The sequence below is a fragment of the Oreochromis niloticus genome, linkage group LG22 (genome assembly GCF_001858045.2).
Source record: "Oreochromis niloticus isolate F11D_XX linkage group LG22, O_niloticus_UMD_NMBU, whole genome shotgun sequence".
Taxonomy (NCBI): domain Eukaryota; kingdom Metazoa; phylum Chordata; class Actinopteri; order Cichliformes; family Cichlidae; genus Oreochromis; species Oreochromis niloticus.
The window spans coordinates 21,307,972-21,324,299 of record NC_031985.2 but is presented as its reverse complement, the minus strand read 5'-3'; the positions used below and the strand labels follow the sequence as shown (position 1 = coordinate 21,324,299).

The 16,328-nt window shown below is 40.4% G+C and overlaps 3 protein-coding genes across 3 annotated transcripts; all 3 read right to left on the bottom strand.

The window, feature by feature from the left end:
- Positions 1-611: 611 nt before the first annotated feature.
- LOC100704149 (receptor-transporting protein 4) lies at positions 612-2,640 on the bottom strand. Its single transcript, XM_003444154.5, has 3 exons — positions 2,482-2,640; positions 2,083-2,254; positions 612-1,176 (listed from the first exon to the last, which is right to left on the bottom strand). Exons 1-3 carry the CDS (start codon positions 2,495-2,497, stop codon positions 816-818), a joined length of 549 nt encoding a protein of 182 aa, XP_003444202.1. The 5' UTR covers positions 2,498-2,640; the 3' UTR covers positions 612-815.
- A 314-nt stretch (positions 2,641-2,954) lies between these two features.
- LOC100704415 (receptor-transporting protein 4) lies at positions 2,955-4,368 on the bottom strand. Its single transcript, XM_003444155.5, has 3 exons — positions 4,225-4,368; positions 3,932-4,103; positions 2,955-3,733 (listed from the first exon to the last, which is right to left on the bottom strand). The coding sequence occupies exons 1-3, from the start codon at positions 4,232-4,234 to the stop codon at positions 3,379-3,381; spliced, it is 537 nt and encodes a 178-aa protein (XP_003444203.3). The 5' UTR covers positions 4,235-4,368; the 3' UTR covers positions 2,955-3,378.
- Positions 4,369-7,346: 2,978 nt separating this feature from the next.
- LOC100703877 (receptor-transporting protein 3) lies at positions 7,347-9,332 on the bottom strand. The gene is made up of 3 exons (XM_003444069.5): positions 9,171-9,332; positions 8,670-8,841; positions 7,347-7,877 (listed from the first exon to the last, which is right to left on the bottom strand). The coding sequence occupies exons 1-3, from the start codon at positions 9,184-9,186 to the stop codon at positions 7,523-7,525; spliced, it is 543 nt and encodes a 180-aa protein (XP_003444117.1). The 5' UTR covers positions 9,187-9,332; the 3' UTR covers positions 7,347-7,522.
- Positions 9,333-16,328: the final 6,996 nt, after the last annotated feature.

Sequence of the window (16,328 nt, the reverse complement as noted above, 5' to 3'; positions counted from 1 at the left end):
GTGCATAGAATTAATTTAGCCACCTTGGGAATACTCTTTCATTTTCTTAAAGAGGGAAAATATGAATATACAAAGGTGTAGCTAAGAAAAATTAAAAATGTGTTTTTCTTCAAATGCACAGTTTTAATGAGCCTTAAATAATAGAATCTTTGCAGATTTTGCAGCATAAGTTTCATTGGTTACATTCATGAAAAGCAGAAAAAGAAAACTAGGTCAAATACTATCTGATGCAGTCACCCCTTTATAGGTACACTGTTGCACACGTTTTAGATGTACTTTGCATGCAGTTACTTTATCTGGGAGAATTTGCAAGACTGACTCCATAGCGTGCAGTTTAGTATGACTCTGGCTGTACCTCCGTTTGCTATGCTGTGAGAATTTGGGGGCATTCATAAGCTTCCCTGACAGCTAAAACTGACCATTGCTACTTCTATGGCATGTACGTTTTAGTATAATACCAGCATTTCTGGTTTCATGTTTTTACTTGTATCTGGTATGACTATCAAATAAATGGGGTGGAAAAAAGATCTGATCTGTATATGAATGCAAAGTACAGCAATTTCTAGCATGTCTGCCACACAAAACAAATCCAGAAAATAACAAACACCATAAACAAGACTTGATCAGACTTTACTAATAGCCACAAAATACAATAAAAGCACAGAAAAGTGATATGATCATATACTGCACCATAAATGTGGATCGTACTCTTAAAACTGTTAACTTCATGTGCAAAACAGATAAAATATCCCAAAAGAGCGTCCCAGGAACCAGTAAACAAGTTTCTCTGAGCACTTTTAGCACACACACACACTCTAGTTATCATCCTTGTCATCCAGACAGCAATGGCCCACACGGCATGCCTGGCACAGGTGGTTCTTGTGTGGTTTGGTCTTCTCTTCAGACTCTGATGATGGTCTTCCATTGTCTCCAGCCTTCTCCCCATCCTCCTCGTGGTAGCAGTTTTTCCGAATTTTGTAAAACTGCCTGAGGAGGGCTTGTTCCACCTCTTTCTTGTCAAAACCAGGGAGATTGAATTTGTCACCTCTGCAGCGAAGACAGGCCTGACCAAAAGGACGCATAATCACTGTCCCTTGGCCCCCCAGCAGCCGGTACCGGAACACCAACCTCACCTGCGCTGAACCCCAGGTCTTTTTGCAGGATACACACTGAAATCTGTGGAGAAATGATTACATGCTGTGAGGTACACATTTATTTTTATGTACTTACATTTATAGCTTGCTTTTTCCACATGTAGTAACAGAGCCTCCCCATGAGTCTGTGGATCAAACAGTATTGTGCGGTTCTCTGAGTCACCATAAAGAAATTACATTTAGCAGCAGAACCAGTTTGATCTTTTTTTAATCACAAAATGACATTGTTTTGATTCTGTGTGTAAGTCACACGGTCATTTGTCAGAGAACCTGCACGCTCATGTGATCAGAGAAAGGGTGGAGATGGAAAACTACAACTACATCCACAGTCTGAAAAATGTTGCCTCATTTTTTTTTCTTCTGGTTTTGCTGTTATGCTGTTGCTATGAATTTATATATTTTTCATATTTTTATTCTGTCTTGCTGTTGTTTCATGTTTTCAGTAACTATTACTTTACATATTGTAGCGTCCCTCCGACAGAAGACACAGACGATCGGCGTTCTGGTTACTGGCGTTTTATTCAGATTCGTAACACGGGCTACTGTGGGCCGTAGCCAACGCCAAAAAAACAGGGGAAAAGCGCGCTCACAGCAACAACAACAATCTCTCTCACTTTTTCTCTTCCGCCACCACACACACACCAGCTTCTCTCAGCCCCCGCCCCCCGGACACTCTCAGCCAACCACATACATGCTCTCCTCCAGACTCTCTGTCATTGGTAACTGAACTGATTGACAGGCCAACCGGCCTCTAGACTACTGCACGTTCAAGGACACTCAGTAAATCACCCAGTTGCGGGTGTGGTCCAACTATGCCATAGGTAACTGATAATTCTGAACACAAACACTGATAACACAAAAGTCAACTAACTTGTAACCCAGTCCGTTACAATATGTTAAAGTTTATATTGTTTATAAGTTAACATACTTTCCGTTTGCTTGGTGAGTGGAGACCTTCCAGCCTTTCTTCCTCTCCTCATAAGTGATTTCATCTGTCTTGTTGTAGTTAACCTTAAGAGTCCACCGGTCTCCATAGTCCAGCTCACTGTCATCATCCAGCAGTTCATTAAAGGTGTCATACCACAAAGAAGGCGTCCATTCTGGACAGGAGGGGGAAATAAGTTAGGCTGATGATCTCAGTGAATCATATAGAGATCAGTGTTATTCAATATTGTGTAAAAGCAGAAGAAATGGTGTGCTGTGATGTGCAAGTGATGCACACCTAATCAAAAGAATTGTTTCACTGCCGCAAAATAAAAAAATACATTGAAAATAAATTTAAAAAGAAAAGCACAAGTGTATATTCCGCCAAACTAAACTGTGTTACCTGTCGATGTGGTCATGTTTCTCGATGTTTTGGTCTGTAAACCGAAGAGCTTCCGGCTGATGCGATAAGTCGCCGATGCTTATCAAGTCGCGAATGTTGCTCTGCTGCACGAAGCGTCTCTATTTACATCCTGAGATCAGCTGTGTTTGAAAAACGAAACTTAACATAGTTTTTATTTTCCATGCAGTCATGGCCGACCTAAACAAACCGGTTACAACAGAGCATGCTGTTATTAAACTGGCTACAAGGCACATTTCATTATTTTAAAGATTAATTTTGGTGGGTGTGTGCTTTTCATGTCTAATCATGTGTACTAATCACTTATAAATCATGTGTAGTTTCAACGTTAACCACATTTGAACTTCATCTAAAGTGTAGATGAGTGCGATAAACTGAGATTATTCATGTAAAAGTGCAGTAATTTCTGCCTCACAAAACAAATCCAGAAAGTAATAAAAGCCATAAAAGAAGACTTGATCAGACTTAAGACTTTATTAGTAGCCACAAAATACAATGAAAACCACAAAAGTAATAGAATCCCATACAGTACAATAAACGTGTATCATATAAAGACTGTTAACTTTAAAATATGAAGGAACGTTTGTGTGCAAAATGCATTAAAAATCCCAAAAGAACATCCCAACACACACACACACACGCACACACACACACACACACACACACACACACACACACGTTTTCACATCTTTGTGTGGACATCTCATTGATATAATGCTTAATATTATGAGCCTCAAAAATGCCTTCAAACTCGTGGGGACAAGCATTTTGTCCCCCTGTTGGTCACACAAGTAAGTGCACGCCAATTTCCTGTTCTCACAAAGATGTCTAAACAGGTACACACACACACACACACACACACACACACACACACACACATTAATCATCATCTTCATCATCCACACAGCAAATGCCCATGCGGCATGCCTGGCACAGGTTCTTCTCGTGGGGTTTGGTCTTCGCTTCAGGCTCTGATGATGATCTCCCACTATCTTCATCATCATCCTCCTCGTGGTAGCAATTTTTCCGAATTTTGTAAAACTGCCTGAGGAGGGCTTGTTCCACCTCTTTTTCCGCGAAACCCGGGAGATTGAAATTGTTGCCTCTGCAGCGAAGACAGGCCTGACCAAAAGGACGCATGATCACCGTCCCCTGGCCCCTCAGCAGCCGGTACCGGAACACCAACACCACCCGCGCTGAAGCCCAGGTTCTTGTGCAGGATGCACACTCAAAACTGTGGAGAAACGATTAGACGGTGTTAGGTACAAATATATTTTCACGTACTTGCATCTATAACTTGCTCTTTCCACTTGAATAGCTACGACTCTGGATAAAATAATACTGTGAGCACCACATAAAGCGAATAAACACTCATGTATTCATATGACCTGCATATGTTAAAGTTTATAAATGCAGGACGTGCGGCACATACTTTCCACGGGCGCAATATGTGGAGACCTTCCAGCCTCTCCTCCTTTCCTCCTCGGTGACTCTGTCTGTCTGATTGTAGTTAAAGTTGAGAGTCCACCGGTCTCCATAGTCCAGCTCATTGTCCTCATTCAGCAGTTCGTTAAATGTGTCCAACCATAAAGAAGCGGTCCATTCTGGACAAGAGAAGGACATAAATTAAGCTGATGCTGTCACCAAGCAAAGCGGTCTGTTTTACAGTACAACAAAGATCCAAGCAATCAGCACAGGTGCAAATTCTAAACTAAACCATGTTACCTGTGTCCATGTTGATCGATTGTCTGTTAACTGAAGAGCTTCCAGCTGATGCGATGAGTCGCTGATGTTGTTCGAGTGGTGAATGTGGCTCTGCTGCTGGAGCGTCTCTGTTTATATCCTGAGAGCAGCTGTGCGTTTGGAAAACGAAACTTAACATCGCTTTCATTTTCCATGCAGCCATGTCCGACCTAAACAAACCGGTTACAACACAGTGTGCTCTTATTAAACTGGCTACAAGGCATATTGAATTATTTTGTAGATTTTTGGTGGCTGTGGGTGAAAACTGAATTGGCTAAAAGGGTATCAGTGTATGATGACTACCTAACATAACGGGCAAAAGTCAGTCGGTCACCTTTCTGCTTTAGTCAAGAACAGTCAAGAGTGCGATAAACTGAGAAACTGAGATTATTCATGTAAAAGTGCAGTAATTTCTGTCTCACAAAACAAATGCAGAAAGTAATAAAAGCCATAAAAGAAGACTTGATCAGACTTAAGACTTTATTAGTAGCCACAAAATACAAAGAAAACCACAAAAGTAATAAAATCACATACAGTACAATAAATGTGTATCATATAAAGACTGTTAACTTTAAAATATGAAGGAAAGGTTTGTGTGCAAAATGCATTAAAAAATCCCCAAAGAACATCCCAACACACTCACTCACTCACACACACACACACACACACACACACACACACACACACACACACACACACACACAGATACATTAGTCATCATTCTCATCATCCACACAGGAAATGCCCATACGGCATGCCTGGCCCAGGTTCTTTTCGTGGGGTTTGGTCCTCGCTTCAGGCTCTGATGATGACCTCCCACTATCTGCATCATCATCCTCCTGGTGGTAGCAGTTTTTGTAAAACTGCCCGAGGAGGGCGTGTTCCACCTTCTCAGGTGTGCGTTTGGAAAACGAAATTTAACATCGCTTTCATTTTCCATGCAGTCTCCGCTGTTGCATCATTTACTTTGACTTTTTCCTCTCGATTCAGTGTAGTTTCAGTTCATTTCCAGAGTGTTTTTGCTCTTTCCAGTTTAGTTTTTATTGTTTGAAAATGTTTCAGTTTCAGTTTTAGTTTTTATCTTTCATGCACGGAGGTATGTTGCCGTTAATTTCGGCATGTTTCAGTTTACAAACGGCGCCCCATACGGAGGACATATGTCAGAGGCAAGAACATCTGTACAGGTACAACAATAAAAACAAGCAGCGACTCTTAGTCCTGTAGACAACCATAGTCTCAATAAATACCTCACCAGGCAAGTTTTTATTATTAATATTACTCATTTATTTACTTATTCATTTATTTCAATAAACTAACAGATACTGAAACTCAGGATATCTCATGTTCCTATTCTGGGCTTCTCTGCTTGGGCTGCTGCCCCTGCAACCCGGCGGAAGTCTCAGCTGATTGCAGGTTGATCAGTGGTTGTTAATCAATGGTCATGAGAATTTGCATAATTATGATGAAGGAACTGACCTCCCAGCCCATTGTTCCTTCAGTGGGCTGGTTTCAGTCATTGTGCAAATGTACTGTTTAAAAGGTTGGGGAAACCTGCAGTCAGCTGAGACTGAAGAAGTCACTTGGATGAGTGAGTTTCTCCCACTGAAAACGCTACGTCCAGATGAACAGAATCAACTTCTGGACAGATAGGATAAACTGAATCAAATGATAGTGCACTATCACTGCTGCTCATATCAGGAAGTGCATCCAGTGTAAAACCTGTGCCAGGTCAAAAGATGCAGATATGGGAAATAAAGGAGCTCCTGCAGTAGTCAGGACAGCTCCCTGAGTGTCCTGAAGTGTTACTTATTACCTGACATAAACAACTGCTTAAATATGAAGTTGAGTTTTCTCATGTGTTCTTGATTCTCCTGTGACTTTCCTCTGCGCTGTGGCATTCTTATCTTAAAGCATTTCACACCCATGGAGATTTTTCTCCTGTGTATTTTGTAAAAACACCCCGGAGCACAGTCACCTTCAGCAAAACTGCTGCATGTCTGTCCTGATAAGCTCTTTGATAACTATAATCTTTGTCTCATTCCTGAATGTTTGGATGAAGAAGAAAGCTTATCAAATCTTTTTAATCGTTTTTACCCAGTTTTAGAGCTTCACAGGTGATTTTTACTGTTGTCTATTAATTTCTAGTAAATTAAGGGGAAATAATATATATTTAGTATTATGTCTGTATTAATGATGCTTTGGATGGATTTTATACTTGTGCCTCTGTGTTCTGTAGTTACACAATATTTGTGCAAAAAATAATGAATGAAAATAATTGAAATGCTTTTAAATTTTTCTTTGAAAGTGAAAATATGCTCTAAACTTTCGCTGTTAAATATTTTTTGCCACTCTCCCTTTTTGACTTTACACGGTAACAACAATGGAAAATTAGAATCAATGAAAACAATGCGAGGTGCTCAGAATAGAAAGCCTGAAGTCACCAAACCAGTATTCGTGCACACGTATGTCAGTTTAGCAGTTCAGGCTTCAACATTCCTGTGGACTCGAGCTTCCTGTGGTGTTTTATATTTTATGTGTAGTTTAAGTTTATTATCATGTTCTCATAAAAAAAATCAAGGCTAGCAGAAATTATAATAATAATTTCAGAAAATTACACCTGTTATGATTTATAATGTGAGTTAACGTGAATTACAAAAAGTTAACCCATAAGGTTGAGTTAGTTTTGTAGCTCAACTCAACATAATGACAGTGCTGGATTTTTCCATATTTGTCTCAGGTTACTCTAAATTTGTGTTACGTGCAAATAAATCCTTCCTGAACCAAGTTTTTCTTCTCGTCAGACATCGTGAAACATCTGCAGGAACTTTTTTAAGCGGTTCTTTTGAAGGATGATCTAAATTCATTTCAGCTTCTATAAAATCCCATCCCATAAATCCCATTTATTCTCATGTCTATTACAGTAAAAGATGAATCCAAGAAAAATAAAAAATAGATCAGAGAAACCCAACTTGATCACAATTTCACAAAATTTTATTACTTAATTAGTATGAATACAATACAATAAAAAATATAGAAAATTTATCATATCTGGTGATTGGTCCTGTTTTTTTGTTGTTGTTTTTTTACCCGACCAAGAACCTTCATAACAATAAAAAGCCTTTAAACTTCAAATTGCTGAAGAAAATTTAATGTGCAAACTGGAAAAGAAGGCTGTCATGGCACTCACACTTTGATAGACACACACATGCGCACACACACACACACAAACACACATGCACACACTTCTAGCTGTCATCCTGACAGCACACACACACACATATTAGTCATCATCTTCATCATCCACACAGCAAATGCCCATACAGCATGCCTCACACAGGCCCTCCTCGTGGGGTCTGGTCCGCACTACGGTGGACTCTGTGGATGACACATCGTCATCATCATCATCATCATCCTCGCCGTAGCAGTTCTTCCTGATTTTGGCAAACACCCTCAGCAGAGCATGTTCCACCTCATTCTCGGAAAATCCACCCAGCTCAAAACCATCTTGGCACCGACGACAGGCCTGACCAAAGGGCCGCATGATCACCGTCCCGCGGCCCCTCTGAAGCCGGTACCGGAACAACACCACCACTCGTGCAGAGGGCCAGGTCTTTCTGCAGGACGCACACTGAAATCTGTGGAGAGGTGATTAGATACAGAGAGTTATTTCCAGCCTAGTAGTTATCGCTAACCTTGCTATCTCAGTGCAGGCGTTCACTTTTCCCATATCGCAGCTGCTTTATCATATTGCTCTTCTAAACCGTATGACTTTACAGCCAGATGACTTTATAGGGGAGGGTGGATGGGGCCAGTAGGGGTGAGGTTGGATGGAAGGATGATGACAAATCACCACAGGCCAAATCAGTCCTTCTTTCCCTTCTTTCTCATGCTTATCATTTGCTTATTGAGGTGTGACTGCCACGAAGAGATAAAACATGAGGAATAAGAAATAATAAGACTTTTTGTGCAATTCTCAGTTCAGTTTCTAGAAAATGAACTGCTTCTTTTCCCCCTTGTTCTTCATTATTTACATGACTGTTGAGCTTCCTTTGAGTGGAAAACAGACTTAGAGACACACAAGGCTTTAGTGGGCAGTCTGGCACCTCGTGGCTCCGACTTTCTTTCTGATTTTAGGTTAGAAGAAAAAACTCGTGCAGGTAACTTATTTAACCAGGTGGCAGAACAAGTTTCTCTCCATTTGAGTAGACAGCTTTGTGAGACAGCTGTCACACAGGCATGTCATCAGATCAGCTGTTTGCTCATGTGGACAGGAATGGGTGGAGACTGCGTAACCATAGCAAGGAAATGTTTGTATCTATGTCTCCTTTGCAGCATATGTATTAATATTGTCAGTGACTTTTACCTCACATAGGCTCTATTTGAAGGAAATTAACACAAGAAATTTTGACAGTATTCAGGGAACATACTTTCCACGGGCACAGTGGGCATAAACCTTCCAGCCTCTCTTCCTCTCCTCCTTGGTGACTGTGTCTGTCTGGCTGTAGCTGAAGTTGAGAGTCCACTGGTCATCATAATCAAGCTGATTGTCCTCATACAGCAGCTCATTAAAGACGTCCAACCATAAAGCAGGAATCCATTCTGCACAAAGGAGTAAAAAAAGGAAAAGAAAAACTAAGAACACAAAAACAAACTAAACTACACAACATGACTGTAATTTGGATAGAAAAAAGCAAAAAAAATTTTTAAAAATGCAGACACTTAAAAATAAATAAAAAAAATCATCAAGCTCATCAAAGAGCTTTTTTCCCCTCCTCTGTTTTAAATTCAGAAGTCTGACTCTTTAACACTGCTACTTAAATGGTGACGCAGCAGCCATGGTGATCAAAACAAACACTGCAAGAAATTAAAAGATGATTTTTTTCCACCTCATATTAATAAAATACTTAATGAAATAAATGATGTCTTACCTGTGGATCTGCCCATGCTGCTCAGTTGTGGATTAACTCGGTCCGCTGAGGTGAAACGTCGACGTGAAATAAGCAGCGTTTGATTCGTGAATCTTGATCTGCAGGCAGCTTCTGTATATATGCTCCAATATCAGCTTTGGCGTGGAATCGAAACTTAAAGTCAGTTTCATTTTCCCTTCGGTCTGTGCGAAAATATGACGCAGAGCTCGCGCAACATCAACAACATAAACAAAGTGTTTGCGCCACAGTTTGATCCCAGTCTTGCTGACGTTTGAATATACGTGCCCTATTTTAGAAGTGGATTTTATGAATAATCTACAGCACTGAATCATGCACAGAGTCATCAAAACATAAAAAAGGGCAGCACAATAATATGAGACTCGGTTAAAAACATGATTTCATTTATAGCAATATCAGTGAAAGTATAACAGTAAACCTCGGAATTACAAGATGGGAGTTCACAACAGTTTATTTATTTATTATTTTCCACAATTGATCAATTATTTTACCCTTTTCAAGAGCTCCTTTTGTATTTTTTAATTTTTTTTGCTATCAATTCTAAGAAAAAAAAGATAAGGAAAAACATGTTTAGTCGCCTTTGTCGGTGGACTGCGTTTATTATTCGAGGTTTTGTTACATTTTGAAGAGATTTGCAAACTATTTTAAACTTCAGCTAAGAACACGTTCAAGTTCCGCCCAGTAGAGGGCAGTATAACACAGATAGCTAACACCATGCTTCACTGCTGATGATCCACTAGAGCTTAGTGGAAACAAGTCTTTTATTAAGGACTCTGGACTCCAGTCACAAGATGGTTTCTCATAAGCAGGATCAACTTTCCATTATGATATGTAAGCGTGGTTGCATATTACATATTTAGTATTGCTGGAAAGCTCGGGAGAGGAACCACATAAGGTCGTACTAATGACTCTGAATGACCGCCACAAAATTCATCTGCTGAAACACGTCCACAGAAGTTTTCTGTCTTCAGTGATCAGGGCACATTTCTCTAAATTTAGTCATAGGTCGAACGTCAGCCTGTTTTGTGGCAGATAGCAATCATTACATCGCTGCATGTTTACACCTTTAACATTCTTAGTCATCTGCTGGTCTGCAGTTTCATCCTGCAGCCCACATATGACACTTTGGCAGAGTTAAAGTCAGTTATTGGTACAAACAGAACCTCTTGAGATATGCAGTTGTGGTCAGAAGTTTGCACCCACTCACTAGTGACTTAAATCTTAATGTGATTTTGAGCTTTTGATGAATTCTTTGAACTGTTCTTTTTCCAGGGTCACATGATTGTATATCAGACATCTTTAATAACTTTAAAAAAACAATAATTGGGTGCACAAGTATTAATTTACTTCGGATTTTCTCTAATCCCCAAAGGATCTAAATTATATATATACTCAATTTGGTCTTTTCGTAAGTGGTGCTGAAGGCTCTATAGTGTATTTTAATTTAAAATGGTCAAGACCTGTAAACATCACATGACTCACTACAACTGGTAGTTTCTCTTTGCAATCATAAAAAGGATTTGCATAACTGCACTCATTGGATTGACTGATACTCAGAAGAACGGGAAAGTTCAAGATCAATTTCCAAACAAGTACTGATTCCAAGATCATCAGTTCATACATTTGCAAGTACAAGTTTGTTCAGATGTGTCACTACTTTGCCACAGTCTGGGGGAAGACCCGATCTGTCACCCTCAGTGACAGGAAATTGGTTTGGAAAAAAAGCTATTGCTCCAAAATTGACCGACCATGAATGAGAGGCCACATGCCTGTCAAGCATGGTGGTGGTAGCATCATGCTGCAGGGCTGTTTTATTGCTAGTGGTACTGGTACAGTGCACGAAGTGGATGCACTTCTTCAGCTTCTTTTCAAATCAAAGGTAGGTGGCTGAAACTTGGACACAGTTGGGTGTACCAACAAAACTGGTTTTGGATTGGATAAAGCAGATTAACCTTAAGCTTTTGGCTTTTCAAAACACCAACCTCAACCCTACTGAAAATTTGTGGACTAGGCTGAACAGCCGGGTACGTGCCAGTAAAGCAACCAATGTAAATGAACTCTCCTGCCAAGAAGAGAAGTCAAATATCAAGCCAGAATAATACCAGAAGCTTGTTGTTGAAGTGCAACTTTCAAAGGGACATTTAACAAAATATTAGTGGGGCTGTATGTATGGATACTTCTGACTCTGTGTGGATTAGGGAAAATCCAAAATAAATTCAAACTTGTGCACCCAATTCTTGTCTTTTAAAGTTATTAATGATGTTCACGGTAAAATCATTCCACTTTGGAAAAAGAACAGTTCAAAGAAATCATTAAAAGCCCTAAAATTACCATGCATTACCAGGCTTCTGACCACAACTGTGAATCTGAAGCACGTTTCATGTCAAGCACATTATAAACATCTGAACTTCACGTAGGAGTCAGCAGTGATCCGTGAGGTCCTGGAACAAAGCTGCCCTGTTTGGTGACATTCATGTCCAAAGGTGGACCAAGCCTTCATCAGGGCCTCTAAAATGTGTCATATTACTTGATGTAAAACTATATTTAGAAACCCCCCCAAAATAGTTGTTAAATGGAAGGCCTCGGGTGTTTTCCTTTCCTTTTTGATTGACTGAGCAGCAGCAGGTCACAGCAGGCTTTCAGTCGAAAGGCATCCAGCTTTGATAAATCAGCCCCTTGTTTGCTCAGACTTTGTGTCCGTCTGTCTGTGAAGTTATGCACATTGTTTCCTAAATAATCATTACCATCATGTGTGACAGGTGGTAATAATAGCGTTAAAGCGACAACACCTGCCCAAAGTATGCAGTGTCGCTGGTCTGTCATTTCTCTGCATCGCACCGGGAACACATACTTACTGTAAATGAAAACGCTGCACTCTCTTTGGGGACTTTCCTTCTACCTGAGCTGTTTATAGTTCATAACAAGGGCCCGCCCAGTACTAAAAATTAACTCCTCTCCTTGGAAGGCTTTAGGCGTCAGGCTTCAGGCTCTGGATGAAGCAGAAACGCACACAGTCACACGCCAGTTTGTCAGGCTCATTCATTTAAATTTAGATCCAATTAACAGGGATTATGCAGTTGTCATCTTTTGGAACAACATAAAAAAAATATAATCAGGTCATTAAACACTCAGATGCACCAATATTTACCAATATTTATCATCAGACCGCGGGTAGTAATGGTGAATGCAGTGTTGTGTTGTTAGCAGTAGACTCCACGTTTACTCAAACTCCACAGAAACACAGTTCCCCCCGACACAGCCACCTACAGTACAGTGTACTGTACAGCGTCGGGCACCTTTCCTCTCGGCACAGTGGTGTAAAGATGACCTCAAAGCCTCTGGCTCCAGGGAGTCACCTTATACTCCGGTGTGACATTACATCGTGAGAAAAGCATGCTGGGAAAGCTCACAGAGAGCAGTGTGGAGACAGACAAAGAAGGGCACACTCAAAGAGCAACCTCCTCTTATTGTTGCTCCTAGAAAATGCTGATTAAGTCTGCACTGGAAGCTGCAGCAGATATGGACACACACGGTGATAAGACATGAAGTCAGATACAGATACTCCTGATTTTGACTCACATCACTCTGTTCTGCACTCTGACACTGTAGGAAAAAATGTGACTATGAAACGTACACAAAGAGAAAAATGCAATGGTTTATTAGGGTCTCCTAGCAACACAACAGTACAGCCTTCACAACAGTTAATATTCAGTTCTTGTTTGTTTGAACCACAGACTGATCACATGACGTGAACTTTGCGGTGGGTTTGGGGCTTGTGGTGCTTTTGAATTGCCTCGTATTATACACACAAGTACAGCACCATGAACATAAATGGGATGGACAAAATATTAGAAACACCTATTATAATGGCATAAACACAACTGTGACAATCATCCCCGAACTGCATTAATTAACAAGAGGGTTTATATCACACCATCCATACTAATACTAACCTTTTATGAGCTATTATAGGATTACATGATAGTATTTCATATAAATTGATCAGCATCTTTTGTTACCTCATATACTCATAAAATAATTATGATTTTATGGCTTAATCACATCTAGTTATATTTCATTTTATGTAGTTTTTATCTTTTTTTTAAGATAACATATTTCCTATATCGGTTCACCTCTGCTGTAATAAATGCAAAAGTCTTGAGCCACACCCAATTTCTTTACCTTTTGCTCCCAGGAGGGCCAGCCAGTCTTGAGTAATGGTTCTCTGTGCTTTCTGAAGGTTTTTCAAAGTTTTTCCTTGGACACTGGCTGCCCTTTCTCTTATTTTCAGGCCAGTCCCTGTACCTGGCCATTTTCAGAGAATGTTGTTTGTGTTTCTGTTTATTATACTTCTTAAAACCGACGTATAAATCAGCATCAGCGTAAAAAGGCATCCCTAACTCAAGGGATGAACCATGTTTGTGTGTCTACATGTAACAGAGAATTTGGCAAGGAATCAATTTTACATTTTCTTTAGACACTTTATTTGGAGAGGTATTCTCGAAAACTACTTAACGAAAAAAAAGTTTATCTGGCAAATATTGACTTTCAAGATCCTTTAGTAAGTCGCTGCACCTATTTTCCATTTTCCTGGCAAAGCATAAAGACATGAGGAGTGACTCAAAACTTTTGCTCTATCTATCTATCTATCTATCTATCTATCTATCTATCTATCTATCTATCTATCTATCTATCTATCTATCTATCTATCTATCTATCTATCTATCTATCTATCTATCTAAAAAAAAGGTCACAGGATTTCTTCATCTTCATCTAATTCTACTGTCAATATTGAAGAAGCCTTGTCAATAAAGGTTTTTTTAATTCAAATAGTCCCTGATACCTGACACAGCCTACTAAGCCAGCCCTGCTAAGGTGCAAGCTTGGATTTAGCTCCTGCCTGGACCTGCATACCTGTTCCAAGCCGGCTGGGTGACTCAAGAGAGGGAGGAGATCGGGGGGTGGGGGGTGGAGGGAGGGTTTGAGCACGGAAGAGAGAGTGTGTAAAAAAGAAGAGAGGGAGCGAGAAAGCGAGAGAGAGGTTGGGTGTGGTGTGGTGAGATGCCTTGAGCACATTCCTGGCAGCTGCCGCGCCCTGTGTTTCAGCGTCTTTGTACCTGCTAGTGTTTGTTATCAGAAGTCGATCATACTTTCTCTCATGGCCCTCACTTTGATTTCACAAGCATGCATATAGTATGGTTTGCCTTTGCACACTGTCCTTTGCTGCACTCACACAGCTGTATGCACACACTTCTTAAGTCCATTGCGCTTGAAGCGCAAGCTCAGGAATATGGCTGCTGCAGCGTATGTGAGTACACGAGTACATTACAGATTAGGACATGGATGAACAGGCAGACATTCAAACAGGAGACACACCCTCAGGAACAGGACTGAACATAAGTCATAACTCTGTGTGTGTGTGTGTGTGTGTGTGTGTGTGTGTGTGTGTGTGTGTGTGTTTGTGTGTGCTATCAGGGGCCTATCAAAGAAGGTGTGTTCTTTATGATAGATGATAGACGATTTAGGACAAAGGACAGCCAAAGTGCACACACACACACACACACACACACACACACACACACACACACACACACACACACACATTTCTACCTGCACAGCACTTTGTTCAATGTTATCACTACTGGTGCATTCGAGTACAGGTGGGGAGCCCAGAGAGAGTGAAAAGGCAAACAAAAACAGACAAAAGAAAAGTTAAACCGATAAAAGACTGAAACTGAATGCATTTACTTGGTATCAGGAGGAAACACATTACAATAATAATCCATGTTTTCGTCATAAGTTTAAAATCCAAATCCAACCTCATCTCCAGATGATGGGTGGCAGAAATGACCCTGGATCTGTGATTTGAGGGGGACAAACTGTTGATACTGCCTGCAGAAACGACTTTGTTACAGTGGACTCTTATAGAAATGAGAACTCTGGAAGTCTGCTGAGTCAGCACTGGTGTTTTGCCATGGAGAAAAAAAGCACACTGACTCATTTACAAGGATTCAGACAGGAACATGTTCTCCAAAGAAACCACTTTTTCCTTTAAAGCAGCCAATGTAGCATTTGCAGAAGACAAACTTCTCCCTAACTGCCCATTTGGTGTATTTTTGCAAAATGAGGAATCCCCGATTTAAGTGGTTTTAGCAGTTACAGTAAAATGCTTTAAAGGTAGCAAGGAATAACTATGAAAGATCTTAAACACAGCAGCATAACATGTGATCGTGACAAAGCAAATGAAGCTGTACACAGTAGAATTGGCTTTACTTTAAAAATGCTTCACATTTTGCCTCAAAGAAATTAAACACGATCAATTTAATTTTTGGTTTTAATGTGGAGTGGACTAGGATATGTTACAGGAACTTAACATGGTATAACAAAATAAAAGAGCAACATTTAATATAATTTAAAAGCACTTTATTTAATTTTATATATTAAAAAAAATCCATCCGTTCAGTCTCCATTCTGGAGGCTATCACTGCTACCACGGGGTGAGAGGTTGGGGTGCACTCTAAAAATGTCACCAATCTGTTGCATTGGTGACATGTACATAGAGAGACAACCATCACACCTACAGCCAATTATAGTCGCCACTTAACCTAATATGCACGCTTGAGGAAGCCGGAGTACCCGGAGAGAACCCACACACACCTCAGCCATCTGGTGGATTCACACCCAGGACCTTTTTGCTGTGGGGCAACAGTGCTAACCAATGCCATACCACCCTAAGCACGTCCGGTCTCGTATTATCTTGGAAGCTAACCACAATTGGGCAACATTTATGCATTAGACAGCTACTTTTAAACACTTCTGACAGATGGATATCAGCACCAGTGAAAGGCAAGGTTGATCTGCTATGATGTATGGTTTGGAGATTGTGGCACTGACAAAAATACAATAGGCAGAGGTGAAGATGTTAAAAATTTCAGTGGGAGTGATTAGAATAGGGACAGCTCAGGTTCAGGAGTTTAGAGCTAAAGAGAGGGCAGGCCGAGACGGTCTGGACATGTGCAGAGGAGAGATCTTTGATGTACTGGACAAAGAATGTTAAATACGTTGATCCCCGCAGATGATCCCCTAAAGCAATCCATAGAGGGAGCAGCAGATCAGAAAAACAGTCACCCCAAGACACTA